This window comes from Rosa chinensis, chromosome 4, assembly GCF_002994745.2.
Source record: "Rosa chinensis cultivar Old Blush chromosome 4, RchiOBHm-V2, whole genome shotgun sequence".
Classification (NCBI taxonomy): Eukaryota; Viridiplantae; Streptophyta; class Magnoliopsida; order Rosales; family Rosaceae; genus Rosa; species Rosa chinensis.
This window is the reverse complement of record NC_037091.1, coordinates 50,676,840-50,703,747: the sequence shown is the minus strand read 5'-3', so window position 1 is coordinate 50,703,747 and position 26,908 is coordinate 50,676,840. Positions and strand designations below refer to the sequence as shown.

At 42.4% G+C, this 26,908-nt stretch overlaps 1 protein-coding gene across 4 annotated transcripts; it reads right to left on the bottom strand.

Moving 5' to 3' along the window:
• Window positions 1-7,916: 7,916 nt before the first annotated feature.
• Window positions 7,917-11,846, bottom strand: LOC112200356 (gamma-tubulin complex component 2). 4 transcript variants are annotated; one of them, XM_040519181.1, is made up of 9 exons: window positions 11,278-11,843; window positions 11,141-11,199; window positions 10,999-11,044; window positions 10,788-10,895; window positions 10,064-10,155; window positions 9,441-9,513; window positions 8,923-9,319; window positions 8,701-8,754; window positions 7,917-8,167 (listed from the first exon to the last, which is right to left on the bottom strand). In XM_040519181.1, exons 1-7 carry the CDS (start codon window positions 11,368-11,370, stop codon window positions 9,221-9,223), a joined length of 570 nt encoding a protein of 189 aa, XP_040375115.1. In that variant the 5' UTR covers window positions 11,371-11,843; the 3' UTR covers window positions 7,917-8,167; window positions 8,701-8,754; window positions 8,923-9,220. The 4 variants fall into 4 exon arrangements, with proteins under 4 accessions (XP_040375115.1, XP_040375116.1, XP_040375117.1 ...); XM_040519182.1 differs by having other exon boundaries at window positions 9,143-9,319; XM_040519183.1 differs by having other exon boundaries at window positions 8,701-9,319; window positions 11,141-11,190; window positions 11,278-11,846.
• Window positions 11,847-26,908: the final 15,062 nt, after the last annotated feature.

Sequence of the window (26,908 nt, the reverse complement as noted above, 5' to 3'; positions counted from 1 at the left end):
CTTAAACACTCCCCCTTGTGTGTTCCAAACGCGCTGCTTCTCTCGTTGCCTCGTTAAAAACCTTGCCGAGTAACAAAAACCCAGTGGGACAAAAAATAACCTCGGTCGAAGGGGAAAAAGAGCACAACACACCCTTCACATTTCGAGGTGAACATGTAGACATCTCCCCCTGATGTCTGCGCCTCCCCCTGATGACTACGATCATGGGAGTTCAAATAATTTCCGCAAGCCAATTCTTGCCACATATTTCTTGAACGTGGATTTGGGCAATGACTTAGTAAACAAGTCTGCCTTACTGTCCTCAGATTGAATCTAGTTCACTTTGATCTCGAGGAGAGTCTGTTGTTGCTGATTATGCTTGGTGTTATCGCTTTTGATGTAGCCTTGCCTCATTTGTTCAAAACAAGCAGCATTATCCTAAATGCTCGTAGGCTCATCTGTGGTAGACTTTAAACCACAATTGCTTCGAACATGCGTAATTATGGATCCAATCCATATACATTCACGAACCACTTCGTGAAGAGCAATGATCTCTGCATTGTTCGAAGATATAGCGATTGGGTCTATTCTGTAGACCTCCAAGATATCACGGTCTTTTCCCATGGTGAACACTTAACCGGATTGGGAATGACCTTTGTGTGGGTCAGAGAGATACCCAACATCAGCAAAACCTTCCAGAACACATGTTATTTTGGGATGGGGATAATGGACGCAGGCCAGTGTTGGCGGCGTTCCTGGTGTGTGATGGGTCCGAATCCATCATCTCTTTGTAGGGATAGAACAAGCCCATATCACTCATAGATCTCAAGTATTGAAAGATATCTTTTACACCAATTCAATGGCGTCGCGTTGGTGCAGAGCTATATCTAGCTAACAAGTTCACAACATATGAGATGTCTGGTCTTGTGCATTGGGATAAGTACAATAATGCGCCTATTGTACTAAGTAAGGCACTTCTGCCTCTAGCACATCTTCGTCATCATCCTTTTGATGAAGAGGATCCTTTTCAGGATCAAGACTACGGACGATCATAGGGGTGCTTGAAGGCTTGACCTTGTCAAAATGCCTAAGCATCTATCGACACGATGCTCAAGTTCTAAACTGAGACATAATCGTGTTCTCCCAAAATCCTTCATCTTAAACTCGGATTTCAAGTGTTCAGCGGTTTCCCTTAACTCTTTAAGGATTTCTAATGAAGATCATGTCTAACATGAACTGCGATAGAATCCGAAACTTGTCATAGAAACGCGTGGGCATATCCTTTCCTAATCAAGTAGTCACTTTAGTGAGCGTTTCAATCTTATTGTAAACGCGCTCTATGGTCTAGAGCCACTTGACTTGGGTAAATGAAGTTCACCATGAACCTTCATGTATATTCTGTATCTAGATCCCTATAGAGATACGTAGTGACCATATTTGTAAGCTGCATGTTCAGTTATTCCGAAACTACCGAACTGACAGGGAGTGCAATGACATCCATTACGAGAGAATATGTCTCATCGTAGTCGATTCCAGGGCGTTTTGTGAGAAGCCTTGCGCCATAAGGCGAGATTGCCATCTCTTTTTCTCATCACGCTTTCTAACGAAGACCCATTAGTCAACAGGTTCTATGTTAGGAGGTGTTGGCATCTCTAGCTCGAAAACCTTCCTCTTTGTTAGAGAATCCATCTTAACCTGGATCGCATATTTCCATTTAGGCCAAATTTCTCTACGTTGGCATTCATTAATCAACGGAGCGTGGTTCGATATCATTAGACTCAACAAACTCATGCGCACGGAAATGCACAACTACATCATCAATTATGATGGAGTTTCTATCCCACGTCTCATGTACACTAGTGTAAGTTTCATAGAGCTCTATATTCTCAAGAGTAGGTTCTGACGTTGAGGCGTCCCCCAACGATAACCATAACCCGGAAGATACTCATGAGACGGATTTTGAGTCTTGATGATCAAAGGATTGGAATGTGCCAAAGTATCCTTCGAACCCACGGGCCTCCCACGCATCCTAGCTGGGGCCATGGCCTGTAACGCCAGAGTGCCACTCTTTTTGGCATTGGCGCCATGCCTACCTCCGTGTAGGGTGGCTCTACGTCCTCTTGTAGGGATGTCCTTCCTTGCAGGCATGTTTGCAACATATTTGTGTGATCTTGTCACTTTGATAGGGATCAAGATGAGACATAGTGGGGACAGACCACAACAATTCCTGTCGTTCCTGTTGAACATCTGTGTTCTTATCTCCCCCGAATGACGGGAAGACTGTCTCATTAAAGTGACAACCCGCAAATCTAGCGGTAATGAGATCACCTTGCAAGGGCATTAAGTGGTGGACGATTGTTGGAGTCTCAAATCCAACGTAGTTGCCCATTCGTCTGTAAGGACCCATCATAGAGCGCTGTGTCGGCGCAATTGGCACATAAATGGTGCACTCAAATATGCGTAAGTACGATATTTGTACCCAGTCACTAGCTGTAACGCAGAGGTACATTGAGTGGCTGTGGGTCGTAGACGAATTAGCATAGCTATATGCGATATTGCATTACCCCAAGCGGATATAAGGAGATTGGTGTGCATTACCAATGTCCGGACTATCATCGTAGTCGTTTCCGCAAGACCATTTGGGTGTGTAAATGGGAATGTGATGTCCAACATCAAGCCCATTGCAATATCCATCGAAAGTCTTTCGATGTAAACTCTCTAGCATAGCCAAATCCAATTGACTGAATAGGATGATCTGGGGAGTGAGCCCGTTGTCATATGATATGTGCTAGGAGTGTAGCGTAAGTAGCAATTATAGGTGGACAATGGCACAACACGTGACCAGCGTGTTTGCGTGTCAACTAATATCATGAAATATTTAAGCGTCCGCAAGTTGGTTGAATCAATCCACAAAATCTCTACGGATTCTTTGTAAGAACAGAATGAGTATTGTCATATCCTTTGCATAGGATGGTCTCAGTCCTAATTTCCCTAAGGAACGGGCTTTGTAAAACGAGCGAGAGGCCTTAGAAGCAACCATTGAGTATTTTGGTTAGGCCTCAGCGTCTAAAACGTTATTTGAAGCAAGTTGGTGATTGCAGCATCACCTGAGGCGCCAGCACCATGATGGACGCCATCCATGGCATCATGGATAGGGACTGCGCCAGCCCTAGGCTGGTGGTGGACGGAGGCAGTGCCCTAGGCAGCAGCGTCGGTCACACTTAGTCCAGGAATCAACTTTTGATTCATGCTTCATTTCGCTCGAGAGAAAGGATGTCCATGTGAAGTCTTTGTAGACGGATCATCATATCATGACTAGGATGATCTATCCTGTCGTGACAAAGCCAATATGTGTCTAAATCTAAGAGATCTTCTCTCATAACTTTTATTGGATTAATAGCTCGAATAGTGACATAGAGTCCACTAGAGAGACACATAAACTTCTCTAAGATGCGTCTTTGTTCATAATCATTAAAGGTATTGCAAAGGAACTCATTTCTGTTCTCTACATGCATTTTCGCATGGAATTTGTTGGCTATTCATAGGTACGATTTTCCCTAAGAGCATAGAGAGTTTCTGTGACAGCTGTAATCAAGGTGCCATTTGGCAAGTGGAACTTGGGCTATTTCATGTCCTTGAATTAATATTGATGGCCCAGCCATTGTAGTCACAAAGTAATATGCTCAGAATCAAAATTGAGTCATAATGAAAAGAACTCGAAATTTTATTCATAAGCCAACAGAGTACATCATTTTTCTTTGATCAAAGAAAATTTAATCCAATAAAAAGTAATATGGCAATCGCCTACATCTCTTGGAAAATAAAAAGACTTAATCAAAATCGCCAGTTTCTGGGTCTTGATCCTTGTAGTCTTCCACCCTTAGATCTAGATTGCCATCTTGATCTTGTTGTTCCATGTAATTTGCTTCCCTTGCTTCACGATACGTCTTGTATGCGTTTGCAACATTCTGGGGTGCTGTACATGCTTTGGCCCAATGTTCAGTTGATCCACATCGAAAACAAACATCATTATGGTCAGGCTCCCTTGATAGAGGCGCCATTGGGGCGCGATTTGGACGATTTATCCTCTTGGTGGCGTTACCACCATGGTCGGAGGCTTCGCCTCTCTCTCTCTTCACACGTTGACCTCCACGGTTCCGTGCACGCCTCTCTTGGCGATTTCCTTCCTCTTTAGGGCGAACATATGGACCAAAATGTCCAGAATTGTCCCTACTCTTAGGGTTTCGCTCCTTGCGTCCTCCATTGGGGGCGCGGCTATAGTTAGACTCCGGAATAGGCTTAGTTCCCACGGGTCTAGCATTATAGTTCTTCACAAGAATATTGTCGTGCTTTTCAGCTACGTTCATGGCGCCAATGAGCTCATGAAACCTTGTGATACGTCCTGCATTTACATCAATCTGATAATTCTTTGAAATCATTAGTGCAGAGATGGGGAAGGTAGAGAGAGTCTTCTCGATCAACATCGTATCAGTTATGGCTTGGCCACAAAACTCCATTAGAGACTTGATACGAAGAGCTTCCGAGTTATAATCAAGCACAGACTTGAAATCACAAAAGCGGAGGCTATGCCATCGCACTTCAAAATCAGGAAGTAGGGAGTCACGAACGTTGCCAAATCGCTGCTCAAGTTCTACCCATAGCCTTCTTGGGTCTTCCTCATTGAGGTATTCATTTTGGAGCGCGTCATTCATGTGCCTTGTCATGAGAATTATGGCTTTAGCTTGTTTTGCTTCAAATGCAGTAGCTTGCTCAATGGAGAGCACGTTCTGACTAGGCTCTTGGATGGCTTCCAGAAGTCCATTTGCCTTAAGATGCTGGCGCACATCTCTGACCCATCTATGGAATCCTGCGCCAGTTGTCTCTAGTGGAACAAAGTTCAACTTGTTCAGGTAACTCATCTTGAAAAACAACACAAGATTAGGGTTAGTTTCGAAGCGAAAAAGGCTACTACGAAAAACTATTAAATTTCTGAGCGTAGTCGCTTCTAAGAAATTAGGGATTTTCTGAGCGTAGTCGCTTCTAAGAAAATCCGATTCCAAGAGGGGTTTTGGATTAGATCGAAACAACGATGTATGTGGTCGATCGTTTTCTTCTCAACAAACTCTAAGTTTGGAGGACTCTACAAGCTCCAAGCTTGGAGTGAGCACGAACCCCCACAGTTCAGCTTTTGGTCTCCCCTATGAAGAAGAAAGGGGGGTAGAAGAAGGGATGTTGGAAGTCCCCGAGAAAAGAAGAAGAAATTAAAAGAATACTTCAAAAAGGGGAACTTTTAGGAAAAATTACCTTAAAAAGTGGCCGGAAAACTTGACCGAAAAGTTGGCCGGAAAAATGTCGCCTGAAAAGTGGCCGGAAAAGTAGTCGGAAAAGTGTTGACCGCCCGTTGACTGACCGTTGACCGGGGTGATGACGTGGCAGGGCTAACTGGATGCTGACGTGTGCTGACTGTGTGCCTGCGTGGACGCTGATGAGGCAGCTGACGTCAGTGGGCCGCGTTGCTGGGCTTCGGGCTGCAGGGCTTCTGGGCCTTGGGCTGAGATATGGGCCTAGGGCTGACCGGAGGTTGAGGTTGACTGAAGCACAGGTTCAAGCGGCGGTTCGGTGGTTCAGGCGGCCGGTTCACGTGGTTCTAGGCCGGTTCCGGTGGTGATTTTTCGGCTCCAATGATCTGGGGTCCGGCTGCAGCTGCTGGTGAAGTTTGGTAGCAGTAAGCAGGGAGGAAAGCTTCGAACCGGGCAGGGGGACTTTCGCTACTTCCGGTGGCCGGTTTAGTGGTTTTCCGGTCGGTTCTGGGGGTGAGGCCACCGGTTCTGGACTCCTGGAGTTGAGATCTTCAAGGTGGGCGGCGGTGGTTTCTGGGATTTGTAGGCTACGAATTTAGGATTTCAGGGTTAGGGCTTCGTGCTGATAACGTGTTTTAGGGAATCAGAAATTGAGAGATAATCGCTGTGTATTCTCATTGATAATAGGGGATCTCTTTATATAGAGGATTACAATGCATAGAGTTAGAATCATACAAGGAAAGATAATCTCTAGATTCTTCTAATTGAACGCTATTACCACTAGGTCAAGTAACCGAGAGTTTAGATCAAACACAAATAGAGATATCCTTAAACATCATCATAGTTGTTGAAAGACATTCTAAGACTTAAGAAAACAAAAACAAAAAATAATGACGCAAAAAGAACAAATAAAACAATTTTTTTTCTTCATTTTTTTTATAAACCCGCAAAACTAACAACGTAATAGAAACAAAAATCAAAATCCATTCCCCCACACTTAAATCTAACATTGTCCTCAATGTTGAAAGAATTAAAGCATGCAATGCACATAAAAGCATGGAAAAGAGATAAATGAAGGAAAAAAAAAAACAAGAAAGTAAAGAGAAGAGTTTAGAGCTCCCTGGGATTTATTGAAGAATAGCACGAAGCCGGTGTTGAAGTCAAAACGATCGCTAAAGTCGTCGGAAAAAAGTTTCCGCTCAGATTGAGCACTGTTCGGTATTTCTCAAATATCTCTTAGCTCACAGCTCCGAATGATGATATGTTTTTTTCATTGGAAAATAGACTCGTGTAGCTTTCTGGTGATATGCAATAAGGCAATTAAAGCGAGTAGGGAACAGTCCAAAATCTACATCACAAAGAAGGTACAGAACCTGAAACACAAAAAGATAAATGTTAGCAAACTTAAAACTAAAAATAATAGAAACTCAATAAAAAAAATATATAAAATAAAGATTGGTAATCAAGTTAGAATCAAAATTAATCATCTATCCCCGGCAACGGCGCCAAAAACTTGTTGTGAAATTTTAATTAAAACTCGCAAGTGCACGAATCGTCGTTAGTATAGTGTGCAAGTACGAAGTCGTTCCAATTAAGGATTGATAATCAGTTTAAATCCTAACCTAATTAATCCAAACACAAAATCACAAAAACACAAACAATTAAGATAAAGAAAGTATTGTTTTTAGCTTTTTGAATAAAGAAATAATGTGAAATAAACAAAATAAAGTTTATAAATTGAAAATCAAATATGATAAAACATAGGTTTCAGAATCAACCACTAACAATCCTATTTATGTTTCGATGCAATTAACAAATTCTTTTGTTCATTTTGATGACAATTCCTGTATCTAAGTCCAGGTACGGCACTTAGACCATAGTTTTCCTTAAGTGTATGATTCTCTCCAGGTACGGCAGATGTCGTATATCCTAACATACAGTTTATCCAGGTATGACATAAATTTAACACTTAGGACTCATTACGTACTAGAAAACAAGAGAATCATGCAAACCATTACTTCAGGCACTACTAGAATTATGGCCTCAGACATCGGCCAAAAACCGATGAGAAAAAGAATTCCGACCGATGTCTTAGTGGGTGGTGAGAAAGGTCCGGAAAATCCAGACATCGGTTTTTAGCCGATGTCTGGTATCATTATATACATCGGTTCTTCATTATAAATCGATGTAAATACTTTTAAATGATGACAAATTTGTATGTTTATATATTGTTAAACCCTCATCTTTTTGGCTTTAATGCTTATAAAAATATAGATCCTACAACCTAACTATGCATTTTAACATCGTTATTTATTTAAAAACGATGACTGATACTGTTTTACACATCAGTTTTCTGGTCTTCATCGATGACAATACTTGTACTGGACATCGATCTCTATCTAAAACACGATGTGCACTAGTTTGTGGCACTTCGATTCCAACATAGTAATTCGATCTCTTATGGTTGATGGGACATCGATTTTCATTTTGAAACTGATGTATTTCTCTTAATAGACATCTGTTTTTATGGTTATAACTGATTTAAACTTTATGTATAGACATCATTTTTTTAGATGAGGATGATTTCCACAAAATATGTAGCTGTTGCTATAAAATGCAATCCATATTTGACAAAAGTAATTTGAATATTGGAGTATTCTGTCCAAAATCATTATCCTTGACAATTCACAAAATAGGCAAAATAAAACCCCAATTAACCTACTACAAGTCTAGCCTAGCAATTTCTATGCTGCAGTCACTTCATCTACCACAAAAGGTGAAAATTAGGTGCGCTGCAAGACTGAAGAAATCATATGGATAGTTCACATTGTTTTCATATTGTCAAAAAATTCTTGAAGATCTTCCAACGTACTTTGCACGAGAGAAGCCTGCAAAAGAGAGTATATTGTAATACAAACATGGAAAACAACATATGTGCCAAGGTGAAAAGGAAATTCAACAGAAGAATAAATCCAATCAAAGCTACTAATCCAATCCAGTAGAAGCGTGCCTTTGGGATATCTAATTGATTTGAATAACATTTTCATTGTATGAATAACTTGAGGGAAAACATTCCACTTAATAACCACATGGTAGAATAGATTAAACATCACAAAATCCTTTATAATAACCAGGTACTGCCTCTGAGATCTAGAACTAAAAGTCAAGCATTCTAGTGCTTGACGGAGCTAATACCCAAGTGTTCAAAATGTCCACCCACGATTTATAGTGACAGAAACATACACATGCTCGCTTATTCCCATGGAATATTAAGTAGACACTGACCTAGCACCTAACTTGATATAGATGACTGAAGCTTTCCAATCTCAGTGGCAGATGAAGCATAAATATTCATACTAAAACATATTGCATACCCATTAATCTACTTCCAAGTTCACTGGTCATACAGCAGTATATATACCTGATCAAGAAGAAGATAGTGCTTTATAGATCGTAGCTTCCCTATCAGATCATACTACATACAGACAAAAAAAGGAAAAAAAAAAGAAAAGGTAAGATTAGACAACAAGATAAATGAATTGCTATGAAGATCATCAATCATGAATTTATTCATATAGGAACCAAAAAGAATGATAACATATGCACAGAAAAACAGAAAAGTATTTATGAGACTGAGCCTCACTTTTTCTTTGATAAGATTTAAAAGCTCGCTGCTAGCAAAGTCATAAGCAGATTTTATACACTCAATATAACGATGATTTGATCCAAAGCTCATCAATTTCGAATTTTCAGATACAGGGACCTATTCATACAATCTAGTCACTGATAGATACTAACGACACCACAAGGGAGGTGAAGGATTGTACCAAAAAAAAAAAAACGAGAAGAAGATAATATTGTACAAATGTATAGGATAAACCATAGTGGAACTTGAACATGTTGCCCGCATTCTCTCATGACATTTAGATATTTTCCAGTGATTAAAATTGTCCCAGCAATATTTGCAAGAAAGCTAGGACTTCCATCCTTAAGGCTGTAACGTTGCCTCCAATACTTGGCTTCATAATCTTGAGGCTTTCCTGTAACACATTAAGCACAAGGCTTTTGATGGGATTGCACTCATATAGCTGCTCAATTATATATATATATATATATATATATATGCACTACAAAATTTATAATTGTAAGGGTAGACAATACCTTTTGAAGAGATTTGTTCTCAGCAATGAAAAATTCACCGTAAGGATCATCAATGACTCCTTCATATACCCACCTATAAGAAGTTTCATTTCCAAACATTGAGATCAAACAAAGTATCCTTCAAAGACAGTAAAATGATAAATCCAAGTCACAAGAGCTTATAGGATTGGATATATAGAAAGAAGAGAAATAAATGATGCTCAAGAAAAAAGATGCATGCACCCACAAACACAATACTCTGCACAGATCTAATTTGGGTCTGAAACATGTCTTCCTGTAGCACAATTGCCCAGAGCCTCTATGCAAAATCTCATCCCAACACCCCCCACCCCCCAAAAAAAAAACAAAACACCCAACAACAACAACAAAAAGATGAATAAATAAATAAAGAAGAGAAATAAAAACAGTCATGGTGCAAAATGAACTGCAGTTTGTCTAATGCTTGTTCCAATATAGTACCAGAACAACAAAGAAAGAACTTAACTTATGGGAGCATTTTAAGCTTATGTAGTTAGGCAATCACATTTAACTAGAGATGTTAGATAGGACGGCATGTATAAGACACTGCCGGAGGAAGTTGCAATTCCCACAAACAAAGAATAGTATACATTCTAGAAGAGTACCTCTCTAATATACCCAGGTACGCATTGCTAGCACATTCAGCCATCTTTTCTAGCAATGACCTTACAGCAGTATCACCAGCCATGGCCTTAGCCTGGATATTTCAAAGAGCCACATTAGTTTGAAGTAGCAATTGAAAAAAGAAGAGAGAGAGAGAGAGAGCTTTTTACTTCCCAAAGAAGATACATCAACTGAGTATATAAACCACAATTTTGCTTCTTCAATAAATACAGAAGCATCAATAAATGGAACCAGAAGCGTCAATAACAAATACAAGGAACATTTGGCAACCTAGCTGTATTTTTAGGCCTACAAAACATCAGGGTAGACAACAAGACTTAGAAAATTACAGGTAAAACCACCTCGTATGAAGTAGCACGAGGGAAAGAAACAGAACTTGAATCAGAAACTCAAGCACATATAAATTATGACTTGTTAAACCAACATCTAAGTGCTTATTTTTTCATATATGAATGGCTTAAGTACATTGAATCCATAGTACAGATGAATGGCTTGTCTTCATCTCCCAATCCAGCAATCACAGGCTGAATGAAGTATGGACCAAACCCAAATCACAAAAACGAAAAACAAAATTGGGATTCATATGCCATTAACATTCATGACTGTAAAAACCCTAGTTTTTCCTCACTAAGCTAAGACACACAATACCAATCAAATTGCTCAAGCATATACATAACAACCATCAAATTGAACCAAATTACGAACCTTTTCTCCTAGATAATAGATAATAGCTGAGACGAGGCTAGCAAAAGTCTCAGGCTTCATATCCCTCTCTTCCCTTAGCTGGTACAACTTGTGCTTAAACATAAGCCTCTGAAACCTCCACCAGTTCCTAGTTCATCATCATCATCATCATCATAAGCACTGAAACTTGAAAATTCAGAAATTGAAATTTTAGGTTCATCTTCTATCTCACCTGAACAGCAGCATTGTAACAGCCAATGGAATCTTGGAATCCCACACTGCAAATTCCAAAAGGAAGAGGTGACAAACAAGAAGAAGAAGAAGATATGAAGAAGAGACAAAAGTGATATAAGGAGAAATGATATTAAACTTACGTATGGGAATCCTTGGTATTGGTGGCGAAACGCGACGTCCATTTGGTTTTCTGCACAAACTGAACGGAAATTTCAAATGGAAAGTAAAGGAGGAGGAGCTTAAAATAAAGAGTAAAGAGAAGATGAGGAGGAGGAACCTGATGGAAGCGGTCAGTGAGGAACGGCCTCTCGGAGATCCAACAAGGAGTTGAAGGGCACAAAATTGAACTATTGATCTTCATCGCCGACATCGAGATCGGGATCGGGATCGGGATCGAAAACCCTTCCTTCCTCCCTCCAACACTGAACAGTAGTTCACTCTCTCTCTTTTCTCTAAGTAATCGATTCGACAGCTACGAACGATGTTGGCCTCTTCGAGCTTTCAGTGGTACAAGGAAAATTCGTCGTCGGTGAAAATATGTAGTACCTGAGCAGGAGAGGGCATCGCTCTTCCACAGATCTCTGCGCTCAACCCTCGCAGTAGCTAGCCATCGATTTTCCCTATTCGACTGAGAGATTGAGAGAAGGATTCTTCCCCTACTTTCAATCTTCTGAGAGAGAGAGAGAGAGGGAGCGCTTGCCGGCGGAGGTAAGAGGGAGGAGGCCGTTAATGAAGGAGAGGCAATGGTGGCCGTGGAAAGATAGCAGGAGAGGAAGGAGAAGGAGGCGCTGAAGTCAAAGTGATTGGTTAGGGTTCGATAGTTTCAGACAAAGTGAAAAAAATACGAAAGTGTTAGGGGGAATCAAAATTTGGTCCCCGCGCCCCTCAAACTTTTTAAGTTAGTCCCTCCGCGTTTTTTCAAAATTTTTGAACGAGACTTTATATATCGGTTAATTTAACGACCGATGTTTATAATCACAATAGAAATCGATATTTCATAAACCGATGTTAGGATGTATTTTTTACACTGCGTGCAATTCTGACCGATTGAATAGTGGTGATGTCTGATGGCATAATTCTAGTAGTGAGGTACGACAATAATGTAATTCACAACTCTTAATCACAAGAAGCTAATTTGAATTATATTGCAAGTACGCCTCAAATTCATCTTCTAATTACTAGATACAAAGCCCTAAGGTGATCGATCAAAGAACTTAAACATAAAGCATCAATTCAAATAGTGGCTAAGAATTCATCATAAAGAAACTATAAATCCATCAATATAACATCAAAGTACATAAACAATTATGATAGAGCATCATCTTAACCCTAGGAAAAGGTTTAGCAAAATATAACTAAATAAAACATAGAAAAAACATAAAAAGAATGGAAGGGAAAAGATCGATGGGGAAGATGGATGGGTCGTCTCTGCTCCTTAGGCATCTACATTGTGCTCCCAAGACTCCCTCTTTCATGTAAATTTGTGCTCCCTCATATAGGGAAGATTTCTGCTCATCTTTAGCTTCATGTTTCCTTGTAAAACTTAGGTTTAGATTCTTTTCTTCATTTGGAATGGGAAAACCTTGAAATATCTCTTATAGAAGTAAGAATAAGTTCATCATTCAATCCTCATCTGAATTAACTTCCTTGAAACATTAGGATTGACGATCTTGTGCCACGAAACTTGAGTTCTCCACGAATGGTTGTAAATTCCCGAGCAGATTTTATGTCCGACCTATCTTCACTCAAATAATCATAACTTTCTCCAAAAGAATCGAAATCAAGATTCATAAAATTCTACAGAAAGTAGACATCCGTAGCTTTCCATGGATATAAGGGTCATTGTCTGATTGGATCTGAGTAACTCCCAGTAATTCGGAAAAGTTGGATGTTCTGCACAGGCGGATTCCCAGTCTCAGATTGCACATTGCCTTTCAATCCTACTTAGCTCATTTTGGCTTCTTTTCTTCTTTCTATGGAACAAAACCTACAAAAACACTAAAATATGTAAATGAATCATAAATAAAGAGAATTAAACATAAAAATTAAGATTAAGAGGCATAGAAATATAGGATAATATGTGCGCATCACTTGCCGCCTTCTCTCCTCCCTCCTCGGGCTCGTCCATTCGTTGGGTGATCCCTTGCTTTCACGTTCGAGTGTTTGCTCGAGGTTTAGGCCGGTGAGTGATATTTCTGCTTATTGCAGTAACCTCCGGGGTTCTTCGCACCTGGTACCCCCGAGCTCCCCGCTCACGCCTTCACGATACCCCCGAGCTCCCCTCTCACTCTTTCACGACACCCCCGAGTTTCCTGCTCACGCCTTCCCGGTACCCCCGAGTTTCCCGCTCACGCCTTCGCGGCAACCTCGAGCTTCCCGCTCACACCTTCGTAGCAACCTCGAGCTTCTCGCTCACGCCTTCGCAGCACCCTCGAGCTTCTCGCTCACGCCTTCGCAGCACCCTCAAGCTTCTAGCTCATGTCTTCCCAGCACCCCCGAGCTTCACACTCACCCCTTCCTGGCACCCCCCAGTTTCACGCTCACTCCTTCCCGGCACTCCCAAGCTTCACGCTCACTCCTTCCTGGCACCCCCGTGCTTCATGTTCACACCTTTACGGCACCGCCGAGCTTTCATGCTCTTGCCTTCTGGCATTCTCGAGCTTTACACTCACGCCTCCACAACATAATGGAACATTGAATTCTTTTACCATTTGTCATTTGCAACAATCGAATTCCTTTCAGGTACGGTTCCATTAATACGAGTAAAAACCAAACAAACACAAGCATTCAGGTATTCATTGTTCATGAGTTACAAACGCTTGCCTTCATGGCACTCATGCAACTTACACCGCACGAGTGTAATCTCATCAACTCAACCTCGTTCGTTCTCTTGCGAGCATCACGCATGCATCATATGAAATTCATATGCTTATTCTTGATATGTTCACACAACCATATGCATTCTCAAGTTTATACGTCATAATCGATCATACTCGACGCCATTCACATATATACATCAATACGCATCATGCACCTCATACATTCGTATACGCCAATGCATATCAATGCAACTCACATACGTTGCTCAATACAACAAACATTCTATGTGCGCATGTTCCTATATTTGTTTTACAGGTTGAAGAGTCATTCTTGCTTAAGGAGTTCGGGGACTTGTAGGGGCTCGGCGCCGCCCGGACGTCACTTATGCTTGATGACATCATGTTTATAACTCCCCAACTAAGAAGCTCATCTTACTTGGGGAATCCGGGGACTTATACATACCTCCAATAGTATGAAGGATTTGCTACATTACCAAGCATAAGTAACACCTCTTAGTGGGACCCAACCGCTATATGTATCTTATAGCCCGATGTCCAAGCTATGCCATGATAGTCGGAAGCGGTTGAGACCTCACCATAAAGCCACCTTCCTAGCCTTGCCGAGTTGTCTTCACTTTCTAGACTAGAGTAGCTGTTTTGCATCCCACATTGGAAAACATGTAAAGGAGAGTGGCTCCCTTTCTTATAAAAGGGACCTCTCCTCCCACTTAAAATCCACTTCATTACAACTCTTGTAATCTTGTTGGGCCACAAGGCCAAACACATAGTAAAGCTTCAAGTGGATGTAGTCTCCCCCAAAGTGGGAGATGAATCATTATATTTCTTGTCTCTGTCTCTGTCTCTCTCTCTGTCTCTGTCTCTGTCTCTCTGTCTCTCTCTAACGTTAACTAGAGCCTTTGGTTCTAACGTTAACACCTATAACCACCTTGAGGTCTTCCAATCCATCTTGCACGACACCAATTACACTGATGCTATAACGTGCCATGCTTTTGAGGAAACATTGATCAACGAGGCTCTCCGCTGGTTCCTTAATCTGCCACCAAACTCGATCGACAGTTTCAAGGAATTATAAGACAAATTCGTCAAGAGATTCATACTGCGGACAAGCAGGTACTGTTACACCCCATATCTGATATACCCTTGTTATTCAATTGCATGGAGTTCCTTATGGTTACCGTTCGCGGTTATAATTTTAACGTTTAGGGGGTGGTTAAAAATTGACTTTTTGTGAGTTAATAATTTGAGAAAATTTCCTTCATGAAAGTTGTAGAGGACGTTAAACCGAGTGCGTGCATATGTGGTACATAAAAATCGGAGCTCGTATGCAAAAGTTATGAGTGAATTACGAAATTTACTGTTCATGGTAAAAATTAGGATATATTGGGAAAGTTACCCGGGTAGGTTTCCAAATCCGGAAACCCACCCCTCTTTCTCTCTCCTCTCCCCCGACTCTCCCCCTTTCTCCTTCGGGTTTTTTCTTCCTCCCTCCGGTTCCCCACTTTCCGGCCACCATCCGGCGTGCAACCGGTCACCACAGGGGCGCCTCAACCCGCTCGTGATACCAGTGACCTGGGTTTGGGGAGTTTTGGCCGGAAAAGCTCGATTTCACGCCGGGAAGGTAAGGTTGCAGTTTTGGGGATTTTGCCGATTTCCGGCCATTCCGGCCACCTCCGGCCACCATATTCACATCGAAGGTTCGGTTTTTGCAGGAGATCATTTTGCCTAAGGTCTTGCTTCTCAATTTGCCGTGTAGAGGTGGAATCGATCGAACCCGATTCTAGGGTTCTTGAGCTTTTCTGGAAAATTTTCACCGGTTCGATTCGGCCACTTAGAGGTAAAATTGATCAATGTTGTAGTTGAGAAGTTGATTGGGTCTGTTGAGATGATGTTGTTGCCGGAATTTGGTGGTCATCGGAGGAGTTCGCCGCCTGCGCGTGGTCCCCACGCGCCGCCACTGTAGGTAGCGTGTGGTGGCGCGTAGACTTGTGTTTTAATTGTCGTTTTAATCCTATATACCCTATAATGATTGTAGAACGTAATGCATGAAGTTTGGTGGAAATTGGAGGATTTACAAATTGAGTTTAAATGATTAATTATTGATTATCGTGAATTCGATCGCCGAATTCCTTTCGAATTCACTCTAGGTATTGCATCAATGACAGTTTAATGTTGGAGCATTAAGGATGGATGTTGTAGAGAGTTGAGGAGTCGGATTTTAGGAAGAGGGATGTTATGAATTTCCAATTATAAGTATCGTGAAATTTAAAATTCCGTCCTGTGGATTATATATATATTTATGATTGTTATTCGTACAGGACGAGAGGAGTCTCCATACGAGGAGAATCACGAGCGACGTCAGGATTGACCGCTTATTGTGAGTGGACCTTTGATTTTAATTGATGCATGCAAATTAAATTCCGCAAGTTTTAAGTTATTGATTTAACAACTATTTATCGAGCATTTTATTTTGGTTTGGATTATTGAATGTTTTATTGGTTTGAACTTTTGAATTAAGATTCGTTATGCTCGATTTGAGGATTTTGTTTTATGCGGATTCGGAAATTTATACTATTGATTTTATATTTATATTCAGCTCTTGGAGCTTTTTAAGAGATTTACGAAATAAGAATTCGAGGAAGCAAAACTTTATACTTCTTTATACCCTACTTATATTGGAACTTGAGATGATCTTGGCGTGCGGGGTCACGTCTTTATACACTTGGATTCTTATTTCGTGAGATAAGTGGGGAAATTATACAGATTTACTGGCTTTGGACGATCTCCTTCCTCACCATATGCGGGTCATGTGAATAGGTCTCCTCCTCACTTACTTTGTGTTTGTGAGTGGCAGTGAGGTAGCTTTCTCCTCCTCACGTGGGTGGTAGTCGAGGTGATATTCTCCTCCTCACACAATCTATGTGTGAATGGAAGTTGAGGTTATTAGTTCTCCTCCTCGCACAATCTATGTGTGAGTGGCAGTCGAGGGTAGGTTGAGCCTGAGGGGCTCCATTCCCGTATGGTGAACCCATTTTCCCCATGTTCTTTTGTTGTTGTTCTTGACTAGCGGGGCTAGTCGGTCTTTTTTTTCTTATTGCATGCATCGGGAGTTTTATTGAGATAAATGTGGAAAAGTATAAAACCCTTTTTCTTTCAATTATTTATTTTTGTCCACTCACGCTAACGTTTTTATATACTTTTCCCTGGGCCCTTCGGTTTCAAATGCCCAGATTGCAGTGTTGTTGCTCGGTGTACGAGTGTGAGCCATAGTGACCGCACCTGCTTCCGCCATCACCTTCTATAGGTTACCTGGTTAACCTACTATATTCCTTGTCTATTTATATTCCTAGAATGCTCTGATTACTAAGGGATGTGTGACCCAACTTATATGTATTATATTTGAGGCCTATGACCTAACTTTGGTGATTGTAGTAACTTATACCCTTTGGAGATTATGTACGATGATATTAGCTTTGGGATGATTGTTTGAATTTGGGAGCAGGGTGGCTCCAGGAGTCGTGGTTGGATGATTAGAAGTGAATTTTGGTTTTTCCACAGGTTTTTGGGTTAACCATTTTTAAGGGAGGTTATGCCGAAATTTTTGGTAAATCTCCTTTAAAGGTGGGTCCCGCAGGGCCACTTCGGATTCCAGGGTGGAATTCGGGGTGGGTCCTGTCAGGTACAGTTTGACAAGCCAACTTTTAAAAATAAAACAAAAGGAGAATGAGAGCCTCAGGGACTTTGTGACGAAGTGGCTGCAGGCAATCTCCTTATGCCACGACCTTGACAGATCCATGGCAGAAATAGCATTCAGATAGGTGCTGAGACTGGGCCATTTCTTGTTCCAAATTACCCAGCATCCCCCATACTCCTACGAAGATTTGATCGACTATGCAACAACATAGACTAAAGCACAATACGAAACATTTGGCAATAGTGACCTCGGTGCTAGGCTTCAGTTACTCATGACCCTTCCTCCACAGTCGACAGAGCGAGGAAACGATGGACAACACAGGGGAAGGATTGGACTCGGGACAAACCCCAGAGTCAAAGGAATAACTAGGCAAAGGATAAGAACTACAGTGACTCAAGGGATAAGAAATTTGGCAAGAGTCGCGAGAAACCGAAGTATCAGGCCTTGTGAAGCCACAGCCACCGTGACGCCCTATACCACAGGGAGTAGATCCCCAGGAACTAAGTTTTCACCACCCTGACCACCTCATACGAGGAAAACTAGCGCCAGCACAAGGATATTATCCCACCACCCCCGAAACGCAAGTCATTAAGGTAGAAGGCTCGAGATTATGGAAGATATTACGACTATCATGAAGAGCCGTGACATACCATGGACGTTTGCTATGCATTAAAGATTGCCATTGAGCACCTCATCCAAAAAGGCCAACTCATACAATACAAAACTCCAGCCACAGGGGCGAACGCTATTGAAGTTTATGGCCAAATCACGACTATACATGGCAGGGCACCATGCACCGAGTCCCGTCGATAGGCAAAGTGCCGTTGCACTCTATAAGAGGCTATGGGCATCTAGTACAATTGTAATACCCCTTAAGTAGATTGGAATTTGGTTAGCTTCCACAGGATGGAAGACACCATTTGTAGCCACCACAACGACCCTTTCCTCATCACTATGATCATTGACCATTATAGATGCCACATGATACTTGTGGGCTCAAGGGTAGCTGTCAGCGTAATTAATGTTTGCCAACTGCTATAACAGCATGAAGTGCAACTCAAAGAAACTCCACCCCAACCATGAACCACTAATAAGTTTCTCAAGAGACATCACGCAGCCCTTGGGCTCTGACGATCTCAGAATCACCTTAGGGGACGGCCCTATGGTGGCCACCATGACCACCCACTTCATCATAGTGGACTACCCTTAATCATACAATGTTATACTCGGCTGAGTGTGGAAACTTCAGTGCTTCGTGGCAAGTCACATGTTAATGATGAAAGTACCAACCCCAAGGGGAATACTCACAATACGAGGTGACAGAGAAACTGCACAACAGTGCAACTCAATAAAGGTAGCCAGGGGTAGGGCCGAAACCGAGATTCTCTCGACCACAGATTCACCCTCGCCCTCGGACAAACCAAATGATCTCAGGGAAGACCTAGTTGAGCCCCATCTTGATCATGATACAATGAGCAAAAGGAAAGAGGGGAAAAGAAAGTTGAAATATCCCAGACCGGACTCGGCAAAGGACATCATCGAAATATGCATCTCCGATACCAACCCTGATAGGAAAGTTCGAATTGGCTCCAAAACAAACCCCGAGTTCCGGAAGGTGCTAACTCAGTTCTTGTAGTCAAGGCAGCACGTATGTGCTTGGTCTTACGCTGACATGCCCGGCATATCACCCTCGGTGATCACACACCAACTTAGCATCTCCAAGTTGGCAAAGCCAGTGTGACAAAAGCGCAGGGCCTTTACAATACAAGGCTATACATGCCGAGGTGAAAAAACTCCAGGACATAAAATTCATACATGAGGTGTCATACCCCATATGGCTCCCAATGTTGTGATGCTCAAGAAGGCCAACGAAAAATGGCGCATGTGTGTAGACTATACAAACCTTAACAAGGCCTGCCTAAAGGACATCTTCCCACTACTGAGGATCGACCAATTGGTAGACTCTATGGCTAGACACAAACTCCTCAGCTTCATGGACGCATTCTCTGGGTATAACCAAATACAGATGCACCCAGTAGACATGGAACACAAACAAATTCACCACAGACAAAGGGCTGTATTGCTACAAGGTAATGTCTTTCGATTTGAAAAATGCAGGACCCACATATAAGAGAATGGTAAATACCATGTTCGCTGCCCACATTGGAAGAAAAATAGAAGTCTACATGGACGATATGCTAGTCAAAAGCTGCACCATCGATGAACATATCTTCTCTGTGTTTCCTAAGTATCTGATCTATGCTTCTATACTTCAGTAGTATCCCATCCATGGTTTAGCAGTATATTATCTACACATCAGTGGTATCTTATCTATACTACAACAGCATCTTATCTATGCCTCAACGATATCTTATCTACGCTTCAATTATATATCTTCAATAGCATCATATCCAGGCTTCGACAGTATCTTACCTATGCTTCAGTGCATCTTATCTATCTTCAACAGTATCTTATCTGTGTTTCAGCGACATCTTATCTATGCTTCAGTAGTATATTCTCCATGCTTCAGCAGCACACTTGCCATGCTCTAGGGGCATACCCGCTATACTTCAGTGATACACTTGCCACGTTTTAGTGGCATATACTCTTCATGCCTTAGCGGCTCCCTCCTTGCCTTAGCAGCGTTCTCCGAGCTCTATGCACAGCGGCACTCTCCATGCCTTAACGACATTTTTTGAGCTCTCTGCTCAGAGGCACTCTCCATGCCTTAGTGGCATTCTCCGATCCCTAGGCTCAAGACACTCTTCATGCCTTAGCGGCATTTATAAAGCCAATCATGGTAAGTACCTGGAGATTCTCCAACACTAAACGACACACTTATTCATAAGCCAGACTCTCCGACACTAAACGACACACTTATTCAAAATCCAGTCGAGGCGAGTACATAAACACTCTCAGGCATAACGACACTATTCATAAGCCAGTTGCGGTATGTGCATAGTCACTCCCGGCATAACAGCACACTTCATCTACAAGCCAGTCGAGGCGAGTACCTAAACAGTACTCCCCAGCCCTAAAGGCACACATTCTAAAAGCCAGCCAAGACGAGTACATAAACACTCCCTGGCATAACGGCACAATCTATAAGCTAGTCGTGGTGAGTACCTGGAGACTTCCCGACACTAAAAGACACACTTTTTCATAAGCCAACCGAGGCAAGTACATAAACACTCCCCTGCACACGACATTTCTGAGGCCTACCGAGGAGAGTACATAAGCACTCCCCGACACACGGTATTCATAAGCCAACCGATGTGAGTACATAAACACTCCCCGACACATAGCAATATGGGCACGGGCACCTTGGGTTGTGTAGCAGCACTTCTTGGCACAGGTACCGTACTGCCCTCAAGATCATGCCAAGGGCAAAACCCTTCATGGAAAACAAACGATCTCATGCCTTAGTGACACACTTTTGAGCTAACGCTCATGCCTTAGCGGCACCCTTCGAGTTCCACATCGCCATGCCTCAACGACACATATTCAGACATATACTCACCATACCTTAATTGCATATATTCGCCATGCCTTAGTGACATATACTCATCATGCCCCAGTGGCACACACTAAGGCATACACTAGCCATGGCTTCGCAGCATACACTAGACATGCCTTCGCGGCATACACTCACCATGCCTTAGTGGCATATACTAAGCATATACCCACCATGCCTTAGCGGCATACATTAGCAATGCCTTAGTGGCATACACTCAGCATATGCCTTAGCGACATACACTTACCATGTCTTAGTGGATGCTTCAGCGACAATCTCTCTATATCTCAGCAACATACTCTCCATGCCTCAACGACATACCATGCTATATGCTGTTGCCTTAGTGACACTCTTCGAACTTCACGCTCATGCCTTAGCGACACTCTTCGAGATTTTAACTTATGCCTCAATGACAACTATCGAGCTTAATGCTCATGCTTTACCGGCACTTTTGACCTTTACGCTCGTGCCGCAGCGGCAAACTCGCCATGCACCAACAATATTTACATGTTTACTTTAACATTTAATATTTATTCCACCCCTCAGCGGCATACTCACTATGCCTCACCAACACTCTTAAAGCTTCATGCTAGTACCTTAGTGGCACCTGCTGAGCTTCACGCTCATTCCTCACCGACACCCTTTAAGATATACACTCAGGCCTCAGCGGCACATCTAAATGTCATGGGCCATGCCTCAGCCACCTTAGGGGATAAAATCAGAAAAATCATAACTCCTACAAATTACAGAACTACGATTGGTTTGATCCCACCAAGGGTACGTAGGTAATCTAGTGGCACTCTAGATGCAACCACATATAGGGTATTTTCGACATTTTATTCACCACAAGATCCTACCAGAATCACTTGCCTATGGCAATTTCTTTTGCTTCACTAACAGCCTTATTATGCAATCCCTCCGGGTCCTCACTTCTATGAGTACCACATGCTCTCGCCGGGACATCTCTTGTAAATTAGCTTCCAATCGTTTTACTTTGGTTGTACACAACCACCTACTCTTCCCTTGGGATTCTACTTGTATTGTGTTACCTGCATTTTTCATGACACGGGAGGACTACTCAAATATATAATAACCCGCTAAGTCTTTAGGCATACCGATGGAGTAAAATAAACACTTCTGGTGCACGCCAAAACGGTAATCCTTCCATAGTGTCATGTCAAGCATAAAATACATGCAACATTTGAACAAATTAACAAACTGGAATAGCTCAATTGGTTGGAGCACGTGGCTGATACTACTCGGGGGCCACATACGCCTAAGGTATATATACACATTGGCACCAATCAAAGGTCACATGGGAGCAACACACCAGGACAAACTATCTAGTTTCTCCTTATTTCATTTCCTTGTTACTCCTTTGAGCACCCAATTGTATTTTGTTCCTGCCATCAGCAGTTTGAAATGAACGGGGTTACCAATTATATTTTATCTTTTCACTTTCCTAACTTCATTAATAGAGGATGAGAATACTCCCGACGAATAAACAAAATAAGTAACCTCTCCTGTTTCATTTCATGTAACCAAAATACAATGCGTACTCACACATGCAACTCATATACGCCATCTCCACTCGCCTATGGCATACAAACACACTAGTATTGCTACCTTCAGGCGTGAGAACGAGAAAATCACCCCAATTTGATGTCATGCCTAGCAGGTTCCGGTCTTCAATTCTTCTTGCCTGGGGACTTGGGGGACTGGGAGTCAAGCGGTAGGCCTTACGGAAGAAAGCTCCCCTGTGGCCATTTCGCCGTACACTCCTGATGTTTTCCAGTAAATAAAGTCCCCACCGAAGAGGAATCTTGACGGGGGACTTGGGGGACTTGTTGATGCTACATGGGCAAAGAGTGCAAACACCGGAAATATACGGCTAAATGGCCACTAAAAGAGGCTTGAGTCCTTACTCTACAAGGTGGGCCAAGGGCCCAACACACATGCTAGCCTCACTTTACCAACTTTGGTAGCCACATCTAGTCCCACATGGGAAAAGGAAATGGTGACCAGCCCTAACCTATACTATAAATACATGCATCTCCTCTCATTCAAGGTAACCTACCATTTTGCACTTACTCCTAAATTGTTTACATTCTTACATGTATCTGACTTAAGCATCGGAGAGTTGAAGACTGGTTAGCCTTGTCTTCCCTCTGACCTTTATTCATGGTTGGTAGGTACATGAGTTCGGAAATGGTAGCCCACACAGTCATCCATTCCTATAGATGGCGACACCAGTGACACCGCATCAATAAAAGGGCACACTGCCTACGAACAAGGTAGCAGCCACAAGGCTCAAGAGACGAGCCACATTATACACGCTAAGAGATGGCAAATTGTACAGGAATAGACAGTCTTTCCCTAATTTGAAGTGCATTACTGAGGAAGAAGGCAAGAGAGTTCTACAGTCCCTGCATGGGGGCGTATGTGGAAACCACTCGGGCACCAGAAACCTAGCATACAAGGCTTTGCGAACAAGATACTATTGGCCCACACTTGTGAAGGACACCAAGCATATTGCACAATCCTACTTGAAATGCCACCAGTTCGCAAACTCCCCTCTGGCACCCTTTGTACTATTGTCCATTATCATAGCTCCATGGGTCTTCTGTCAATGGGGCCTCGATTTCATCGGTAAATTTCCAACAGCACTAGGCCAACTGAAATTTGCCATTGTAGCAATGGACTACAACTCGAAGTGGGTCGAGGCAGAGGCATTGGCAACAATCACAGTGGCTAAGGTAATTAGCTTCCTCTGGAGGAACATCTTCACAAGCTTCGGCATCCCAGAAACCATAATCATAGACAATGGAGCCCAATTCAACAACGACCAACTCATGACGTTTGTTGGCAAATATAGAACCAAGATCCTCTACGTCTCCCTAGCCCACTCATAGACAAATGGTCAAGTAGAGGCAATCAACCAGATAATAAAGCAAAATCTCAAGAAGAGATTGGATGAAACCAAGGGCATGTGGGCCTTAAAACTGCCTGAGGTCCTCTAGGCAATCAAAACAACCCCTACAGAGGCTAACGATGAGTCCCCATATTGCATGGCCTTCGGCACCAACGTGCTAATCCCAGTGGAATAGGAGGTGCCAAGCGACTGAGTCGTCGGCGGGATTCGAACTCGGGTGTAGGGATTCCACACCTGGAGGTTCTTACCAACTCAACCACCTGTGGTGGTTTCAACATATTGGAGTTAGATTGTTTTCTTTGACATTGGGCCATCCTTGTAACAACAGAAACCAGACCAAAAAAAAAAAAACAACGTCCCACGGGATAACAGAGAAAACAAACATCAAACTGATCAAAATTCATCCAATTAAAGAAAGAAAAAAAACTGATTAAAACTCACATAATTCAAGCAACAATGTAAGAAACAGAAAGGCCTAGAGGAATAACTTCTTTTTTTTTCCTTTTGTTGGAGTATTCAAAGAGCCTAGCGAAAGGTGCAATATAAAACACAGGAATATGCTGGATACTATTGAGGTCCTTTTCTAATTCAAAGTATACATACCAACCTGTAACCAACAAAAAAAAAAAAATACAGACCATGCTTCGACCGAAGCACAAACAATGAAGGCTTAAAGTTGAACAATGATCTCCTTGAAGAGTACCGAGAGCGCACCTACCTCCGTAACATCAACAACACGATGCGTGTAGCTCGCCAATATAACGCACGAGTCATACCAAGACCCTAGAAGGTAGGAGACTGGGTCACTAAGGAAGTCATGCCTCCACCAACTGGGTTGAACCCCACATAGGAGGGCCCATATGAGATGGTAGAGGTCGTCGGCCTAGCCACATTCTATCTCAGGGGCACTGATGGCAACAGACTAGGCCACTCATGGAATGCACAACACTTTCGTTACTTCCCCAAGTGAACACCCATATAGCACTCTCTGGACTCGCCACTCTCCTAACAGTCAGCCTCAGGAAGCCCATATCGACATGTCATTTCACCTTTTCAATTTTAATTTGCTATGTACTTTCTTTGTCTTCTGAAGCTACTAATGGAATTTCCTCTAGTACTACATACATGATTACTACCAAACAACATTTCATTACACATCACAGCCACACTCGACTCAATTTTAAACAATTGGCACTCTGTTGACAAGGCTTACAACCTTACCAACAAGTGCCACACACCGATAGCCACAAACGCTACTCGGTTGACAACCTACTTTGGCTTTACAATAACTAAAATCACTAAACTAATATGGCATGCACCGCGACGCATACTTAACACATGCGAACAATACTAACACAGCCTTAATCAAGCCAAACTAGCAGATGAGCCACACCTCATGATTGGCAAGAAAATAGTTTATCTATAACCATCATTGGCCTTGTGTGGATTCAATATGACCTAGCTAACATAGCCAACCTATACCAACTCGACGTCACAGCAAAAGCTTAGCAACGAGCCCCTACTGACAAGCAGACGTTATAACAGCGCTTAAACATACATGCTAAACGTAGACGTACAAAACAGCCAAATCTTACAAAATCACAAATTCTCATTTTACTTTCTTTTTGTACAATTGGAGATGAAATACCCTAATTAAAGGGTAAAACCCTATTATAATAAACTACATTTGACACAATCAATCCTGAGGCATCGAACCATCTTTGGCAATCCAGACGCTAAGGTCGAATAACACACACCACACCAGGCCAATCCCGAGGCACAAAAGAGCACGCCGCCATCTGAACTCGAGAAGATTCAACCCGACAGCCAACGTTAGAACACCGAAGCACAGGAAGGTTGGTACCACTCTGCCTTAACACCATCACAAAGGACAAAGACACACACATCACCCATAATGACAATAACGTGCACCACCGCCTCCGTTGTAACCACCAACATCAGCCCAGCCATTGCGGCAGCACTGGGGACCATGTTCGCAATCGGGCCCTCTTCAGCTCCATCTCTTGCAGTAGCAGCTCAAGAACGTTAACCCACAAGTGTTATGGGCCTAACTCTAGTGGGTTACTGAGGATGAGTGTGCCCGAGATTTTGTCACTAGACTCGATCCAAGTTTGAGATTTCACCACCAGACTCAAATGCCTATCTTTAAAAACCTAGATTTCAGAAGCAAAAGGAACACAAGGAGGAAAAACATAGACGCACACATTCTTATGTTTGTCGTGCTCTCCCCTCACCCCTAATGCTTCTATTTATAAGGCAAACCCCACTGCCCAGATCGTCACCCATTGGCTCGAGTAAAGCGACATTTATTGCCAGAAAAGCGCATGCTTTTACCAAGATTCAAAAATATTAAAAGTGCAATAAAAGCGCAACAGTAAAAGAGATAAAATGATAGTAGTTACGAGGATAAAGCTATGACTTTCCAAATCTCCAAAATTAAGGGTAGACCATTTCAAACAACATCCACATCACCAAGTCACATCACAAAACAAAACTTAGCAGAAAGTGCCAAAATCCCCAAATATCCTTTACATCACAAAAGAGAAAACGGGAAAAGCAAAACATAAATTCTTAAATAAATCTAACAGAGCATCTCTCACTGCTCGGCGCTAGGACCAGACGCTAGGACCAGACCCCTCAGGATTGCTTGGCTCAACCTCGACAGCAGGCTCTTGAAACCCCTCATCCCTGGGCTCCTCGACTGGCTGAGCAATAGTAATGGGTGGGGGTGGATTCATCAATCTGTGTACATCTTCAGGACCCGCAGCTTCCTGTGTACCACTTTGGCCTCGCTCTCGACAGCTCGATTAGCTTGTAGATCCCGAGTCATCTTCTTATTATCCACCCAGCCCCTCGCGATGGCCATCTTGGTCCAATGTGTGCACCCCTGGTCATACGCTTGCTTCATCT